Source organism: Eumetopias jubatus, unplaced genomic scaffold (genome assembly GCF_037043125.1).
Source record: "Eumetopias jubatus isolate StellerSeaLion01/CBP00866 unplaced genomic scaffold, mEumJub1_p1.0 scaffold_1, whole genome shotgun sequence".
Classification (NCBI taxonomy): Eukaryota; Metazoa; Chordata; class Mammalia; order Carnivora; family Otariidae; genus Eumetopias; species Eumetopias jubatus.
Genome location: NW_028274807.1, coordinates 191,880,535 through 191,898,832, shown reverse-complemented (window position 1 = coordinate 191,898,832; position 18,298 = coordinate 191,880,535). Strand labels below are relative to the sequence as shown.

Genomic DNA, 18,298 nt, shown 5'->3' with positions numbered 1-18,298 from the left:
TGAAAAGTCTGTGGACAAGTTCCTCTTACAAGTGTGATGGCAGTTTAGGTGATTTAGTGTCACTAATTTCTTAACAGAAATTCTTAGCAGAATTTTAAGACCTCCATCCATCCCACGTTTATTACCTCAAGAATATAAAAATATAGTTAGGGGCGCCTGGGTGGCTCAGTCGTTTAGCGTCTGCCTTCGGCTCAGGTCATGATCCCAGGGTCCTGGGATTGAGCCCCGCATTGGGCTCCCTGCTCAGCGGGACGCCTGCTTCTCCCTCTCCCACTCCCCCTGCTTGTGTTCCCTCTCTTGCTGTGTCTCTGTCAAATAAATAAACATCTTTAAAAAAATAAAAATAAAAATACAATTAGTTATAATTAGGAACTCCTTTATTCCTTATCAAAACAATCTAACAGCAAATGTAGATAATAGGTTTCATCTTTACATACAAGTTGTCATTTTTGGATACATCTTTCTGTAGAACTCTGCCACATTCATACCTTGTCCTTGTGAGAGGGTAAAATTTTACATTAGCCTTATTCAAAGAACATGGTAATTGTAAGAGACCAAAAAAAACCCCATGGAGTCTAGGACAGGAGAGAAGTTTTCCACATACAAACACATTTAAACTTCTTCCAAGTACAAAAACATTTGTCTTGTTGCTTTAAGGATAACTTGATGAATCGTAAGGTCTTACAGTACAATCCAGGTGAAGTGACAGCAAGTATTTTACATAAATCCCAATGACTTGAAATTCAAGTCCAAACTAAATATTTAATGTTTTCTTTATTGCAAATATGATGTCTTTAACCTGAGGTATAGAGTTGTCTTCCAGAATCTTCGCATAAGGCATAGGGACGTCAGCACCAGTGACACGAACTGCAGGAGCATCCAGGAAATTGAATGCAGGGCCTAGAAGAGAAGGAGGCTCAACTGAGAGAGGCAAGAAAAGACCCTTAGCACCACCACCTTCCCACAGGGAGTATGGCTCTCCAAAGGAGAGAAAATCTAAAGGAATACTAATTACCGGGACTGCTTCTGGCTTTTTAAAAATATTTACCCAAAGGAAAAATGCCCAGGTGACAAGTTGAAAGTTAAGACTGTTGGCCACCCCTAGCTTTTGATCTCTATCCAGTATCCAGGTACACACTGTTTATTACAGCTTGAGTATTCTAGAACCATTTTCTCTGAAATACCTTCCATGATCCTGGCACAAACTTCAGCTCCTACTCCAAACTGTGGCCAGCCTCCTTCCACAGTTATGAGATGATTGGTCTTCATGACACTGGCTTCTATTGTTTCAATGTCCATTGGTCTGATGGTTCGCATATTTATCACCTAAACAGACAATACAGATATGCTTTATAGAGTCACTGCACCACAAATACAGCCTCATCCCCATAATACCACTCCCTCTTTGTTTCCTGTTAATCTCTGGGTCTAGGAAAATCAAATCTGCCTATTCAAGAACAAAATGTAAAATGGGAAATTGTAATTAAAACAAAAATCTTTATCTCTACCACAAGTGGTTCTGTTAAGAATGCACTTACCCTCTTGGGCTTTAACTTCCTTCTCGTCAAAACAACTAGTAACTACCAACGGACTGCTCCCCGTGCACCAGGTGCTACACTACGTGTAATTTTCCCACAACCACCCTGATGGGACAGTAAATGTATTCTCCTTGGTTTACAGCTGATGGGGCTGAGATTCACAGTACGGATCTTGCCCAAGTGTAACCAGCGAGCGGTAGGTGCTGGACATAAAAGAGTGAGACCCTGATTTCTAGTTTGCCCCTCTCCCGACCTCCAGCTCCAAGGTTGGATCCCAACTTGAGAAAGCAGGTACTATTCTAACAGAGCTAGAACCTACATGGTAAAAAGCTAGGTATTTGAAAAGCAAGAAGGTTCCCAGCTTCATGCAGAAGCAGAACTGAGTGACAAAGCAAGATTTTACACTTAGTTAACCTGTTACAGAATTCAAACTCCTATTTCTGGGTTTTAGATTTAAAAGGAAACTTTCTGATTCTTTAAGAAATCAATGTCCACATACCTCACATTCAATTCCCTCTTTAGATAGCACTGTTGCAGCTTCTAAGCAGTGGCCCACAGGTCTTGAATGGGCAACTACGGTTATGTGTGTCCCTGAAACAAAGTGGTCACAGATCAGAGGCCAGGTTGAAACTAAAGATGTTGTACTGCTCTGCAGCCACTGTGGCTCTTGTTCATTTGTAAAATCTTCAACTCAACTCCGTTCCAGGGAGGTGAGGAATGCGGTAGCCTCCCTGGAGATGAAATTCAAATCTACCAGACTGCGAATTAGGAAAGCACAAGTGTAGGAGCAAAGCATGACACATTTCTTTACTTGAACTCCTCCTCTAATTTCCTAATCAAAGTAAAGGGCAGTAACCTCAAGAATGAATTTGACCAGGGGTGCCTAGGTTGCTCAGTTGGTTAAGTTTCCGACTCTTGATTTCAGTTCAGGTCACGATCTCAGAGTCGGGAGACCGAGCCCGAGTTGGGCTTAGAGCCTCTCCCTCTCCCTCCGACCCTCCCCAACCTCTTAAAAAAAAAAAAAAAAAAGGAATGAATTTGACCAACATAAATACAGGGGCTAGATTACAAATAATATTTGAGCATGTACTAAGTGCTCTTACCTTGCCTTTCTATTTTGGCTTTTCCAATGGGAATCAGAAAATCTTTTGACTGAGCTTCTGAGGGAAATTCGAAAGGAACTCCATACATCAGTTCATTCTCTAGCACTACCACTGCAAAATACAAATATTTAACAGAAGTAACTACATGACCAAATGGATATACAACACTATCATTCATTTTGTGAAAAGTTTCACCGTGCCGATTAGGAAGCCTCCCATCTAGTGTGTCCAGTAGCCTTGAGAGGATGATTTAGGTGCTGGCATTTATTGTCTGCTCAGTCCTCATTTCATCTATTGTAGTTAAACCAGCGTTGTAGATACCTAACAGGCCTCTTTGTACTCAGAAAAGCAAAAACAAAAACACCTTTTTTAAAACGGTCTCTACTGTATCTGTAAATCATTAATTAACATTTCATATGATATGTCTAAGCCTAACTAGAAGCCTTTAACGGCTTCCTTCCAGGCAAAGATTTCAACTTAGTTCTTTAAGGTTCAAAAGAGACCTAAGGGTCACTCCACTGACCTGGATTATCATCCCGAATGGCTGATTTAATAAGTCCTTTTGCATCCTCTGAATTCCAGGGGCTGACCACCTTTAAGCCTGGGCAGTGCCCATACCAGGCAGCAAAGCACTGTGAGTGTTGGGCAGCCACACCTGCTGAGGCACCATTGGGCCCCCTGAAGACTATGGGCACAGGCTGATGGCCCCCCGACATGTAGTAGGTCTTGGCAGCTGAGTTTATAACCTGGTCAATGGCTTGCATAGAGAAATTGAAGGTCATAAATTCACAAATGGGCCTCAACCCAGCCTGTCAAATCAAAAACAAAGATCTTTAAAAAACTAAAAAGCAATAAAAAGCGGCAACCATTCCAAAATTTAATGTTTTTAAAAAGTCATGTTAAAAGAAATCTCTTTGGATGAGATTCATAAAGAGGATTACATACCATAGCTGCACCCACAGCAATTCCAGCAAAGCCCATCTATAAGTAAAACATAAACACAAGTGAAAATCCATAAAAATCAGAACAGTGTGTACACTTTAACATGCCCCTGAAAGGTATGCTTCCTGATGGAAGGCTTACCTCAGATATGGGAGTGTCTATGATCCTCTTATCTCCATATTTCTTCCACAGGCCTCGACTAACCTAAAATTACACAATGATCTCCTTACTTTTAAATGTATATGGGGGCTAATAGCCACCTCAATTTATATTGCTTTTACGTATCCTGGGTTACCTTATATGCCCCATCATACTGGGCAACTTCTTCCCCAAGCAGAAATACCTTCTCATCTCTTTCCAGCTCCTCATCCATACCTTGGTTTATAGCCTCACGAACTGTCACCTGTCACAGGTATGGAGAAAACGATCAACAAAGATTACTACAGGATTATTTCAGATACTACTGAGATTCTCTCCTTTTATAATTACCTAGGCTGCCTACAGCATACAAGATAAAAACTATCGCTAGAACAGGCTTCTCTTTAAAAGTTAAAAGAATTCCAAAAGTAAGTAACATTTTTATCATACAGCCTGACTGGATTTGTTAATGAGAAGTTTACTGAACACTTTTCTTGATGTGCATCTAAGCTTAACAAAATCTGTTTGCTGAGCAGACCAGCTCATAAGTAGTTTCCTAAATAGAAATTATACCGGGTTGTTTTATTTCCACACTTGGTTTAGTGTGGGACAGAGAACTGTTAAGGAAGACTATGTTTGGAGCACTCACTAGGTACCAGGCACTTCCAAACACTACCTTCAGAATCTACAAGTTATTTTACTAGACAGACTGGTAGAATCCTCTAGTAAAATAAAAGGGGTGGGAAATTCCTCAAAGGGTTGAACATAGAATTACCATATGACCCAACAATCCCACTTCTAGATAGATGCTCAAAAGAAATAAAAGCAGGGACTCAGCTATTTGCAAACCAATGTTCTTAGCAACATTATTCACAAATCCAAAAGATGAAAACATCGAAATATCCATCAACAGATGAATGGATGAACAAGATGTGGTATATGCATAAGATGGAATATTAGCCTTAAAAAAAGAAATGAAATTCTGACACATGCTACAACATGAGTGAACCTTGAGATCATCATGCTAAGTGAAATAAGCCAGACCTAAAAGGACAAACATTGTAGGATTCCATTTATAGGATGTACCTAGAATAGACAAATTAACAGGCGCAGAAAGTGCAATAGAGGTTACCAGGAGCTAGGGGGAAATGGGAAGTTCCCGTTTAAGGCGTAGAGTTTCTGATTGTGATGGTGATAAAAGTTCTGAAGACGGATGGTGGTGATGGTCTCACAACATAGTAATGGACTTAGTGCCGCTAAATATACACTTTAAAAATGGTAAATTTGGTTATGTATATTTTAGTACAGTAAAAAATTTAAAAGGGGATGAGGGAAGAAGCGTCAAGTCTAGGGTACTCAGACCGCCCACAGATCCCAATGAGCCTGGCGGGGGTGATCTGGTAGTGTGTCCGGCACTGGGTCGCAACAGAGGCACGGCGAATTCCAGCAGGACGTGGGAATCCGTCCACTCCAGGGCCCGCGGCCGTCCCCCTCCCCACGGCGCAGGCGCGCCCCCAGCCTCCGCCCCGGGATCGACGGCCCCTCCCTGCCCCGGCTAGGGTCCCGGCCACCTACCTGCAGCGCCGCCGGCGCCGTCCGGTGGAGGCGCCTCCTCAGCAGCCCGGAGACCTTGCGGGGAGAGAGAGGACACTGAGAGGGGACGCAAGGTGGGCAGGGATCGCGCGGAGGCACGCGTGCCGCTGCCTACCTGTTCAAGGGGTCTCCGCATCAGGCCAGACACTGCCGCCATCTTGACTGTGTCCTCTAGCCGTCGCCGAATGACAACACGGTAGGACCGCAGTCGAATTAGGCCCCACCTCCGCCGCCAGTTCGGGCCAATGGCAGGGCGCGATGCCTGCGTGCCCCGCCCATTCCCTCAGGGGTGAGGGGCCGAGGGGCGGGGCTGAGGAGGCGTGTTGGGTGGTTCTACCGCTGTCTCTCCTCCGGAGCGGGCGGCTGCTGCAGTGCGCGCTGCGCGCCGGGGACACGTCCGTAAGTGGTGGTGTTTGAAGCATGGGGACCGAAAGGCAGACTCTGAGGAACATAACTTGAGGCTGCAGGGACCTTAAGAGTTAGATCAGCCTTTTGAGGGCACTGAAACCCTAAGGGCACCAGGTGTCGCTTGCGCACACTCTAATGATAGGAACTTAACCACCTTATGAATGAGCCCGGTCTTCCCGGGACCGCGCACCGTCCGTTGCTTAGAATGCGAACCGGAGCTTTCACTGATGGATTAAGCGCGTGCTGTGTGCCGGGCACTGTGATAAGTGCTTTACAGCTCATTTAATTCTCACAGGAACCCTCTCAGGTGATTACAGTTACAATCTCCAGTTGTCCTCAAGTCACTTTGGGTTGTCAGTTGTCAGAAAGTCCTTCATCCAAAATTTTCAGCGTCTATGGGCTTTTTTTTTTTTTTTTTTTGGCTTGGTCATTTCAAACGAGATTTATTAAGAGGGCTTTTCACTCCCCCTACCTTTTTAGGTGTAATTTAGACACAGTAAAATGCACATTCCCATCGCCTCAGAAAGTTCCCTCAATGTTTCCTCCCAATCATTCCCCACACATCACCACCCCAAGCAACCACAGATCTGATTTCCATCACTGTAACTTAATTTGCCTGTTTTAGAACTTGAAATAAAGGGGATTATATGATGTGTACTCTTGTGTCTGGCTCAGCAAAATGTTTTGGATATTCATCCATGTTGTTGAGCATAGCAATAGTTTACTCTTTCTTTTCTTTTTTAAATTTTATGTTTTTAATAATCTTTACACCCAACATGGGGCTGGAACTCATGACCCGGGGATCAAGAGCCACAAGCTCTTCTGACTGAGCCAGCCAGACGCCCCTCCTCTTTCTTTTAGTTTTTTCTTTTGAAAGACTTTGTCACAAGAACTTGTGAAACTAGTACAAAGAGTTTCCAGGTACCCTTCACCTATCTTTGCCCACTGTATTGTATAACCATAGTACCTTGTCAAATCCCCTAAATCGATACTGATACAATGCTGTTAACTCATTTAGAGACTTTATCCAGCTTTCATATGCATTCTTGTGGGGGCGTATAATACTACAGAAGTGTATTACATGTACAGATCGCGTAACTACTCCCGCCATCAGAGTACAGAATTGTATTGTTCCATCACCACAAAGTACCTCCCTCATGTTACCTCATAGTCACACCCTCCCCAGCCCCTAACTCCTGGCAACCACTAATCTGTTCTCAGTCACTATAATTTACTATTTCAAGAATGTTTTATACATGGAATCATACAACATGTAACTCTTTGGGATCCAGCTTTTGTCACTCAGCCTAATGCTCTTGAGATCCATTCAAGTTGTTGCATGTATCAACATTTCATTATTTTTTATTGCAAAGTAGTTGTATGTTTATCCATTCATCCCTTGAAGGACATTGGGTTGTATCCAGTTTTAGATCATCGGCTCATAGGTTTTTGTGTAAACATTACTTTTCATTTCTTCAGGTAAATACTGAGCAGTGTGATTATATCGAAGTGTTTTTCCAGAGTGGATATACCATTTTACATTACCTCCAGCCATGTATGAGACATCCAGTTGCTCTGAATCCTTGCCAGCATGTGATATTACCAGTATTTTCTATTTTAGCCATTGTAATAGATGTGTAGCAGTGTCCCTCATGACTTTTAATTTGCATTTCTCTAATGGTTAATGATTATTGAACATCTTTTCACATGCTTACTTGCTATCCATCCTTGGCGAAGTGTCCAAGTCTTTTGCTCATATTCTAATCAGATTATTTGTTTTTTTATTTTAGTAAAACATGCATGAAATTTACCATCTTAAGCATATAGTTCATTGGCATTTTTAATATGTTCATATTGTTGTTCAGTTACCACCATCATCCATCTCCAGAACTTTTTCTTTTTCTTTCTTTTTTTAATTTTTAAGTAATCTCTACACCCAACGTGGGGCTTGCACTTACAACCCTGAGATCAAGAGTCGCATGCTCTACCCACTGAGCCAGCCAGACACCCCTCCAGAACTTTTTCATTTTCCCAAAAGGAGACTCTGTAGTCATTAAGCAGTAACTCTCCATTCCCCTCTTCCCTAGCCACTGGCAACCACCATTCCATCTCTATGAATTGGACTACTCTACCTCATATAAGGGAAATTATACTGTGTGTGTGTGTGTGTGTGTGTGAGAGACTAGCTCGTTTCAGTTAGCGTAATGTCTTCAAAGTTCATCAATATTGTAGCATGTATCAGAATTTCATTCCTTTCTAAGGTTAAGTAATATCCCATTGTATGCATATATCACATTTTGTTTATCCATTCTTCTGTTGATGGACATTTTGGTTGTTTTCAGCGTTTAGATTTGTGAATAATGCTGCTATGAACATTAGTGTACAAATATCTATTTGAATCCCTGCTTTTAGTTCTTTGGGGTATATACCTAGAAGTGGTGTTGCTGGATCATATGTTAATAGTATGATTAATTTTTTTGAGGAATGACCATTCTGTTTTCCATTGTAAATTAACCAGTGTATATTCCCACCAGCAATGCACAAAGGGTTCCAATTTCTTTACATTCTCACCAAGATTTATTATTTTCTACTTAATTGTTAATAGCCATCCTAATGTGTATGAAGTAGTATCTCATCGTGGTTTTTATTTGCATTTCCCTAATGATTAGTGATACTGATCATCTTTTCATGTGCTTATGGGCCATCTGTGTGTCTTGGAGAAATGGCTATCCAAGTCTTTTGCCTATTTCTCAACTGAGTTGTTTTGTTGTTGTTGAGTTACAGTTCTCTATATAACCTGGATATTAATCCCTTATCAGATATATGATTTGCAAATATTTTCTTCCATCCCTTGGGTTGCTTTTCACTCTGGTGATAGTGTCCCTTGTTACACAAAAGTGTTTAATTTTTATAAAGTCCAACTTATTTTTTCTCTTATTGCCTATGCTTTTGGTATTATATCTGTCAAAGATTCAAAATAGCCCAAGTAAAACCAATGAATCACTGAAGTAGTAATTAGTAAAAACTTACTGTGCACACACCAAAAAGACAGTTTGTAAACTGGGAGCCCTCAAACTAAAACATGACATGAGTCTTAGGAGTATATGTTATAAAGCAGTTTATATAGTGAGAAAGCAGTGAGTTTACTCTTCACGGTGATTGGTTATAATATCACAATTTTCAGCGATATTTCAGTTACTATTTTCATATTAACCTTGGGAAACAGTTCAAGTTTTGCTTTTCATTTATAGGGACGCAAGCAAGAAATTATCCAGATCAAGTTAGCCTTGCAGAATAAGCTAAATGAAGCTTTGTTTGTATGATAAGCTGGTTTTGTCAGTTCAGGGAATTTTCAAGATTGGTCTCTGTTTGCTTCTGATTTAACATATCTAAAAAAATCATTGCTAAATTCAATATCATGAAGCATTTCTCCCATATTTTCTTCTAAGAGTTTTGTAGTATTAGCTCTTATGTTTAGGTCTTTGGTCTATTTTGAGTTAATTTTTATATATGATGTAACGGTGGGTCCAATTTCATTCTTTTGCACGTGAATATCCAGTTTTCCCAATACCATTTGTTGAAAACACTGTCCTTTCCTTGTTGACTGTCATGGCACCCTTGTTGAAAATCATTTGACCATATATGGGAGAGTTTACTTTTGAGCTTTCCAGTCTATTTCTTGGTCTCCATGTCTATATTTATGTCGGTACCACACTTTTTTTTTTTTTTAAGATTTTATCTATTTGAGAGAGAGAGAGAGAGAGAGGAGGAGGAGCAGAGGGAAAGGGACAAGCAGATTCCCTGCTGAGTGGGGAGCCCAATGCAGGGCTCAGTCCCAGGACCCTGAGATCACAACCGGAGCCAAAACCAAGAGTCGGATGCCCAACTGATCCACCCAGGCGCCCCAGTACCACACTGTTTTGATTAGTGTAGCTTGGTAGTAAGTTTGAAATCAGAAGTTGAGTCCTCCAGCTTTGTTATTCTTTTTCAAGGTTGTTTTGGCTACTTGGAGTTCCTTGAGATTCCATATGAACTTTAGGATGGATTTTTACTACTTCTGCAAACACTGTCATTGGGATTTTGATAGGGACTGCCCTGGATCTGTAAATTGCTTCAGGTGGTATTGACATCTTAACAATATTAAACCTTCCAATCTATGAACACGGGCTATCTTTCATTTATTTGTATCTTCTTTATTTTTTTTAAAGATTTTATTTATTTGCTAGAGAGAGGGAGAGTACAAGCAGGGGGAGTGGTAGGCAGAGGGAGAAGCAGGCTCCCTGCTAAGCAAGGAGCCCGTTGCGGGACTCAGTCCCAGGACCCTGAGATCACGCCCCGAGCCAGAGGCCAGACGCCCAACCATCTGAGCCACCCAGGCGCCCTATTTGTATCTTCTTTAATTTCCTTTAGCAATGTCTTGTGGTTTTCAGTGTTTAAATCTTTAGCCTCCTTGGTTAAATTAATTCCTAATTATTTTTTTCTTTTGGAGGCTATTATGAGTGGAATGGTTTTCTTAATCTCATTTTCATATTATTGTCCATTGTCAGTGTATAGAAATGCAACTGTGACTTTTGTGTGCCGATTTCATATCCTGCAAATTTGCTAAATTTGTTTATTCTAACAGGTGTGTGTGTGTGTGTGTGTGTCTGTGTGTGTGTGTGTGTGTGTGTAATCTTTAGGATTTCCTATGCATAAGATCATGCCATCTGTAAAAAGAAATGATTTTATGTCTTCCTTTCCAATTTGGGTGCCTTTTTGTTTCCTTGTCTAATTGCTCTGGCTAGAGCTTCTAATACTATGTTGAGTAGAAGTGGCAAAAGCAGTCATCCTTGTCTTCTTCCTGATCTTAGAGGGAAAATTTTCAGTTTTTCACCATTGAGTTAGCTGATGCTAGCTGTAGGTTTTTCATACATGGCCTTTATTATGTTGAAGTGGTTTCCTTCTATTCCTAGTTTGTCAAATGTTTTTAACATGAAAGGGTGTTGAATTTTGGCATATACTTTTTCTGTATCCACACAGTTTACCCCCTTCATTCTGTTTATGTGGTCTATTTCATTGATTGATTTTTGCATATTGAGATTATTTTCTTACTGTTGTGTTCAGAGCACTGTTTATGGATTCTGTATGCAAGTCTTTTGTCAGATACGTGATATGCAGATATGTTCTTCAGTTTATGGGTTGTCTTTTCATCCTGTAAGGTTACTTCACAGGGCAAAAGTTTTTAATTTTAATGAAGTCCAATTTTTCAACTTTTTCCTTTTATGGATTATGCTTTTTGGTATCATATATGAGAAATTTTTACCTAACAACAGCATACAAAGATTTTCTCTTTTTTTATAAAAGTGTTATGGTTTTGTGTTTTCCACTTAGATCTATGATCTATTTTGAGTTAAAATTTGTATAAGATTTAGGTTTGGATTGAGATCTTTGTTTTTTTTCCTTAAGTATGTCCAATTATTCCAATACCATTTGTTGAGAGAACTATTTTCTCCATTGCATTGTTTTTGCATGTTTGTAAAAAAATCATTTGGCCAAATTTGTGTAGGTGTATTTCTGGAGTCCATCCTGTTCCATTGATCTATATCTCTGTCCCTCCTCCTCCTCCAACACCATACTGTCTTGATAACTAGCTATATTGTAATTCTTAAAATCAGGTAGTGTGATTCCTATAACATTCTTCTTTTTTTTTTTTTTAATTTGACAGAGAGAGACACAGCGAGAGAGGGAACACAAGCAGGGGAGTGGGAGAGGGAGAAGCAGGCTTCCCACGGAGCAGGGAGCCCGATGCGGGACTCGATCCCGGGACTCCAGGATCATGACCAGAGCCAAAGGCAGCCTCTTAACCAACTAAGTTACTCCAAATCTTTACCAACATTTGATGATACCAGTTTTTAAGATTTTGCTATCCTGTTGGGTGTGGGTTTATATATCATGTGGTTTTAATTTTTATTTCCTTGATTACCAACAATGTTATACACCTTTCCATGTGCTTATCATCTGTCACCCTCTTTTAAGAAAGTGATCACAGCGGAATTCAAACTTCACATGTGAAGTCTCAGTGAATGAAAGTCTCCTTCTGTTCCCTCAGGACGAAGCAGAGAAGACATGCTTTGTCTCCAGGGACAGGTGGCATATTAATGATTATTACTATTTTATCAACAACAATGCCTCCAGTTTCTGTGATATCTTATAAATACGTTTTTATGAAACTGATCTTATCTTTCCTCACAGGTTACAAAGACTGGGAAACCCTGTACCAAAATATAATATACAAATGAATATTGGATAAAGAAATTTTTAAAAAGCAGAAATAGTGAAAAACTAGAAGCATTCACATATCCATCAGTTGGGAACTAGTTTAATGAAGCATGTTACATCTCCTTCATGGAATATCATTCTTCTGTTAAAAGAAAAAGAACAGGAGAATGAGGCAGACCTACATGTACGGATCCATACATATATACCATATGTTCTTATTGGAAACAATCTCCAAGCAAGGTTAGATATGAACTAAGAAAATGGAATCCCATTTGTGTGAATAAAATACAGGAATAAATATGTATACTATACTCATAAAAGAAGTGTTTTGAAAGAATTCATGAGAAATTGTGAAGAGAGGTTAAATGGTAGAAGGGTAGAATTTGACTAATAGAGATCAAGGAATGTTTTACTTTTTATACCTTTTACGTAGTATGATTTTTTTTTTATAATGAGAATATATTTCTTTAGTTGATTGTTAATTAACATACATAGTTCATAAAATTACAAGCCAAATAATATACTGGGAAAATCTTTGTCACAGACATGGCATAAATTTATATAAATATTTAATACATGAAGAATTCCTAAGAAATAAGGAGAAAACACTAAAATCCCAATGGAAAATGGGCAAAAAGCATGAAGAGACACTTCACAAAGTAGTAGAAATGACTAGCAAACATGAATTATGTCAAAAAAATAAAACAAAACCATGAATTATGTCTGACTTCACTCATACCCAAAGGAGTGGAAATCAAAGCATCAATGAGACCTCATTTCTTGGCCCTTCAAATTGCTAAAGATTTAACAAAGTTTACCTAATACTTGTAAGGGTTCAAGGAAATGGACGCTCATATACAGTGTTAATTGTTCCAGTGTTTCTGGAAAGCAGTTTGTTACTGATCTCAAGAACCTTCAAATAAATATGTTCATACATACAAATAAAGGTGTTTACATATTATAATATATCCATATTCTTTGGCCTAGTTATTCTATTTGTAAGGATTTATCCTCTTAAATCTTGTTTGCTTTTGATTAATTTATGTGAAAATATTCATATAGTAGGACAATTTTTCAACTATTTAAATATCTGGGAAAATACTTAGATAAATTACGATATATCCAGATGTTGAAATATTACATAATACCTGAAATTCTATCTTTAAAGAATTAAATAGTATGCAAAAGTATTTATGAAATAATATTAAATGAAAAAAGCAGAATAAAAACAGTTTGAAATATAATCCCAATTTTATCTAAAAGTATGTATGCGTAGAAAAACGCCTGGAAAGGAGAATGTGTAGTAGTTTAACATGAGATTTAAAAATAAAAGGAAGATTTATAATAAATCTCAATTGTGATCAAAATACTATTTATTACTTTTACATATTTCTTTCCCATATATCCATATGCCTTTATGTTCTGTATTTTATTTTGAATTCCAAAAATATTTTTGAGTAGGAAATTTATTTCATTATAGGAAAAAAAATTCAAGTACAGGAAGGTATAAAGTAATTGCCCTCCCTTCCCCCACCTTGGATACCTTGCTTCCTTTCCCTGCCTCAACAGCCACTATGACTCATTTCTTCTGTGTATTTACAGGAAGGACCACTTGTGTATAAGCATGTAAGACTGTATCTCCCTTTGCTTACACGAAGATTAGCTTTTTAAAAATATATTTTTAAGTGAGCATATAGCAAAATTGTGTGTGTGTGTGTCCAGCTTTATGAGTTTTGAAGCTGACAACCACAATGAGGATACTGAACAGTCCTATGACCCCCCAAAACTCCCTCCTCCTGTCCTCACAAAGCCCACTCCTTCCTCCCATCCCTGATAACCACTAATCTGTGTTTGTTGTCATACTATTCCCTTTTCCAGAATGTTATATAAATGAAATCATACAGTATATAACTTTTTGAGACTGACTTCTTTCACTCACATAATACCTTTGAGATTCATCCAAGTTGTCATGTGTATTAATAGTTCATTCTTTGTTCTTACTGAGTAGTATTCTGTTGTATGCATGTACCACAGCTGGTTTATCCATTTACTTGTTGAGGGACATTTGAGTTGTTCCCAGTTTTTGGCAATACTGAATAGAGCTAATACAAAATTTTAACAGAGTTTTGTGTAAACATATGTTGGTATTTCTCTATGGTGTGGGATTGGGATTACTGGGTCATACGGTGTGTGTATTTAACTTTTAAGAAACTGTCAAACTGCTTTCCGGAGTGGCTGTACCATTTTGTATTCTCACTACCAGTGTATGAGAGTTCCAGCCACTCCATATCCTCACCAACACTTGGTAGTATCATTTGTTTGTTCTTTTTGCTTTTTTGCCTTTCTGTTAGGTATGTAGTGATATCATCATGGTTTTAATTTGCATTCCCTAATGGCTAATGATGTTGAACATCTCTTCAAAGACTTATTGGCCATTTGTATATCATCTTTGGTGAAATACCTGTTTAAATCCTTTGCCCATTTTTTATTAGGTCATTTGAAATTTTCTTACAGTTGAGTTACATATATATTCTGGATACAAGTTCTTTGTTGGATAACTAACTTGCAAATATTTTCTCACAGTCTGTGGCATATCTCCTCATTTTCTTAGTGTCTTTTGTAGAGAAAAAGGTTTAAATTTTGATGAAATTCAATTTACCAAATTTTTCTTTTATGGGTCACATTTTGGTATCTTATCTAAGAACTCTGCCTAACACCAGATTGCAAAGGTTTTCTCTGATATTTCCTTCTAAAGTTTTATAGTTTTAGGGGTGCCTGGGTGGCTCAGTCCATTAAGTGGCTGCCTTCAGCTCAGGTCATGATCCCAGGATCCTGGGATTGAGCCCCATGTCAGGCTCCCTGCTCAGCGGGGAGCCTGCTTCTCCCTCTCCCTCTGCCTACTTGTGCTCTCTATCTCTCTGTCAAAAAAAAAATAAATAAAATCTTTAAAAAACTTTAAAGTTTTATAGTTTTACATTTAGATCAATGACCCATTTTGAGTTAATTTTTGTTTAAGGTGTGAGGTTTAGGTCCCAAGTTTTCTTTCTTTGCAGATGGTGTCCATTTGTTTCAACATCATTTAGTAAAAAGACCATCTTTTCTCCATTGAGTTGACTTTGCACCTTTGTACATAAATCAATTGACTGTTTTGTGTGGGTCTATAGTTGGACTATCTATTCTGTTCCATTGATCTCTATGTTTATCCCTTCAATATTATAGTCTTAATTACTGAAGCTGTGTAATAGTTTTTAAAATCGAATAGTATAAGTCCTCCAACGTTACTCTTCTTTTTCAAAATTGTTTTACAATCAGCTTATCTGCATCTACAAAAAAATTTTTGATAGAATTTTGATTGAAATAGTGATGAATGGGGCACCTGGGTGGTTCAGATGGTTAAAGCATCTGCCTTCGGCTTGGGTCATGATCCTGCGGTCCTGGGATAGAGCCCCACATCGGGCTCCCTGCTGAGCAGGGAGCCTGCTTCTCCCTCTCCCTCTGACTGCAGCTCCCCCTGCTTGTACTCGCTCGCTCTCTCTCTGTCAAAAAAAGAAAAAAATAGAGATGAATCTATAGAACATTTTGGGAAGAACTGATATCCTAACTATACTGAGTCTTCACAACCAAATTCATAGCATGTCTCTCCGTTTACTTCGTTTTCTTTTATTTCTTTCACTGGAGTTTTGTAGTTTTCAGCATTCTGATCTTGCACATATTTTATTAGATTTATGTCTGAGTATTTCTGTCCTTTTTAGGCTATTGTAAATGTTATTTTAAAATTTTCAGTTTCCGATTGTTTACTGCTAGTATATCTAAATACAGTGGATTTCAGGGGTTGACATTATGTCTGCAACCTTGCTAAACTCATTTATTATTTCTAGAAGCTTTTTTTGTAGGTTCCATGGGATTGTCCACATAGACAATTATGTTGTCTGTGAAAGAGACAATTTTTCATGTGGGTCTTTAATTATATATTTCAGGCAAATAAATATAGAGCTAAAGCAAATATGACGAGTGACAACAGCTGTGGCATCTAGGTAGTGAGTACGTGGAAATTCATTGCAGTATTCTTTCAACTGTTCTGTATGTTTGAAAGTTTTTCATAATAAATTTGGGGGGAAAGGGAAAGTGAGTGTCCTTGTCTCCCTTGTGACATTCCCCTCCCTGGAGGCAAGCACCCTTACTAGTTTCCTGCCTTCTCCTGGCAATGGGCAATATTTATCCTGGCAATGGGTCTAATTACAGTCTTAACTTATCATTATGAATTTATAAAATTGTAGCAAAAGCAAAACTGGAATATCTGGATTAGTGATCAGCAAGGGAAAGAAACAAAGGGTGATTTAAATATTTCTTTTTTAAAAAATTGATGTTTCCAGTTTCTCCATGACAAACAATGCTGTAATGAACCTTGTTTGAATGGGACAAACTTTTAGGGGTCTTAAAGGGGGATATTATGGGTGTGTCCGCGTGCACGCACTCGTACGCACACGCATTGGTCTACTGGGTTATTTCTGGTACCGCACTGATAGAATTTAGTTTCTGGAAGCTTTAGAAGCGTAGCTGTTGAGGAAAAGCCATCCAGGTGAATTCCCCCAGTCCCTTTCCCAGGTGGCGGTGACTGTTTTATTCCCGAGGCTCAGCCCTAGAGGGCGCCCGCTCCACTTGGCTGGCGGCCGCAAGCTGCAGGAGGCGCAGAAGCAGGTGTCAGGGCAGCCACGTGACTCGTGAAAAGTGGGACCTCCGAAAGTATAAATACGTCTGTTCTCTGGCCTTAGCCACATTTTCTGTGGGTTGCAAAACTCAGCCTAAGAGCCCAGATTTTGGCTTCGCATCAGCAAAGGCTGAAAGAGGGAAAGGTTGCCCAGAAAGCTTCACCCACACGCTGTACCGTGAACTTTCAAAGGATGGATACAACGCCCCATTTCCAGGCGCGGCATAGCATCCCAAACATTTTGATGCTGATTACTTGACTAGATTAAAAAAATGTGTTTTTTTAGCTGAAGGAAAACCATTTTGTTTAATATATTAGAACCTATTTATAATGCTGGGTTCGAAGATGTCTCTGAATTAATAACACCAGTCTTATTGTATGTGTAGTAGTTATATTTAGGTACATTTTCTCTGGATCTGTGTAAAAATGAACCGTATTATAATAGTGGGTGTATAACTTTAAAAATGCATTTAATTTGGGGCACCTGACTGGCTCAGTCCCTAGAGCATGGGACTCTTGATCTGGGGGTTGTTGGTTCAAGCCCCACATTGGTGTAGAGATTACTTAAAAGAAAATCTTTAAAAATATGTATTTAAGGGGCGGCTGGGTGGCTCAGTTGGTTAAGTGACTGCCTTCCTCTCAGGTCATGATCTCAGAGGTCCTGGTCTAGAGCCCCATGTGGGGCTCCCTACTCAACTGGGAGTCTGCTTCTCCCTCTCCTTCTGCCACTCCCCCTGCATGTGCTCTCTCTCTCTCTCTTGCTCTCACTCTATCTCTCAAATAAATAAATAAATAAAATCTTTTTAAAAAAATGTATTAAGGGGCACCTGGGTGGCTCAGGCAGTTAAGTGGCTGCCTTCGGCTCAGGTTGTGATCCCGGGGTCCTGGGATCTGGCTCTTCCAGGCACGGGGGGCTCCCTGCTCAGCGGAGAGCCTGCTTCGCCTTCTCCCTCTGCCCTTCCCCCTACTTGTGCTCTCTCTCTCTCTCCCTAATAAATGAATATTTTAAAAAATTAAATGTATTTAAATCAACACCAATAGATAAATGACTAGCTTAAGTTAAATAGAAATGTTTTATTAATGTTGAATATGTATAACTTGAAGTAGACTAAAAATTTTGCCATTAAGAATGTGTGCATAAATATCTATTTTCAGAAATGAGGCTCCTTGGAAAAAGTTTATATGTTGCTTAAAATATAGAATAAATATAGCAATACAGCATAGTTGTTAAGAAAACAAGTTTTGCCACTTCAAAGAATTTGTACTGCAAACATAGTCATAGAAGAAACGGGTGAAATTTATGCATAAGGTGTTCGTGGTAGCTATTTATAATAATATAAGGACTTTGCAATAGCAAAAGATGGAAATAAACATTCAGGGTTTAGATGAAAAAATATATACGATACAGACATGAAACAGAATATTATGAAGCTGTAAAAGGAATAAAGAAGACTTCTCTATATGAGAGGCATGAGCATCCTTCCACTTGACTAGAATTTCTTCAGAATGGTGTAGAAGGGAAATTTGAGAAATCAGGTGATGCTTTCCACCACAATTTTCCTTTCTTTTTTTAAAACTTCCTATTTTGAAATAATTATATATTCACAGGA

General features: G+C 39.0%; 1 protein-coding gene across 1 annotated transcript; it reads right to left on the bottom strand.

The window, feature by feature from the left end:
• Positions 1–359: 359 nt before the first annotated feature.
• On the bottom strand, positions 360–5,505 carry PDHB (pyruvate dehydrogenase E1 subunit beta). The gene is made up of 10 exons (XM_028110464.2): positions 5,430–5,505; positions 5,297–5,350; positions 3,879–3,986; positions 3,725–3,787; positions 3,587–3,622; positions 3,165–3,450; positions 2,642–2,752; positions 2,038–2,129; positions 1,185–1,326; positions 360–900 (listed from the first exon to the last, which is right to left on the bottom strand). The coding sequence occupies exons 1-10, from the start codon at positions 5,469–5,471 to the stop codon at positions 755–757; spliced, it is 1,080 nt and encodes a 359-aa protein (XP_027966265.1). The 5' UTR covers positions 5,472–5,505; the 3' UTR covers positions 360–754.
• Between the last annotated feature and the right edge of the window lie 12,793 nt (positions 5,506–18,298).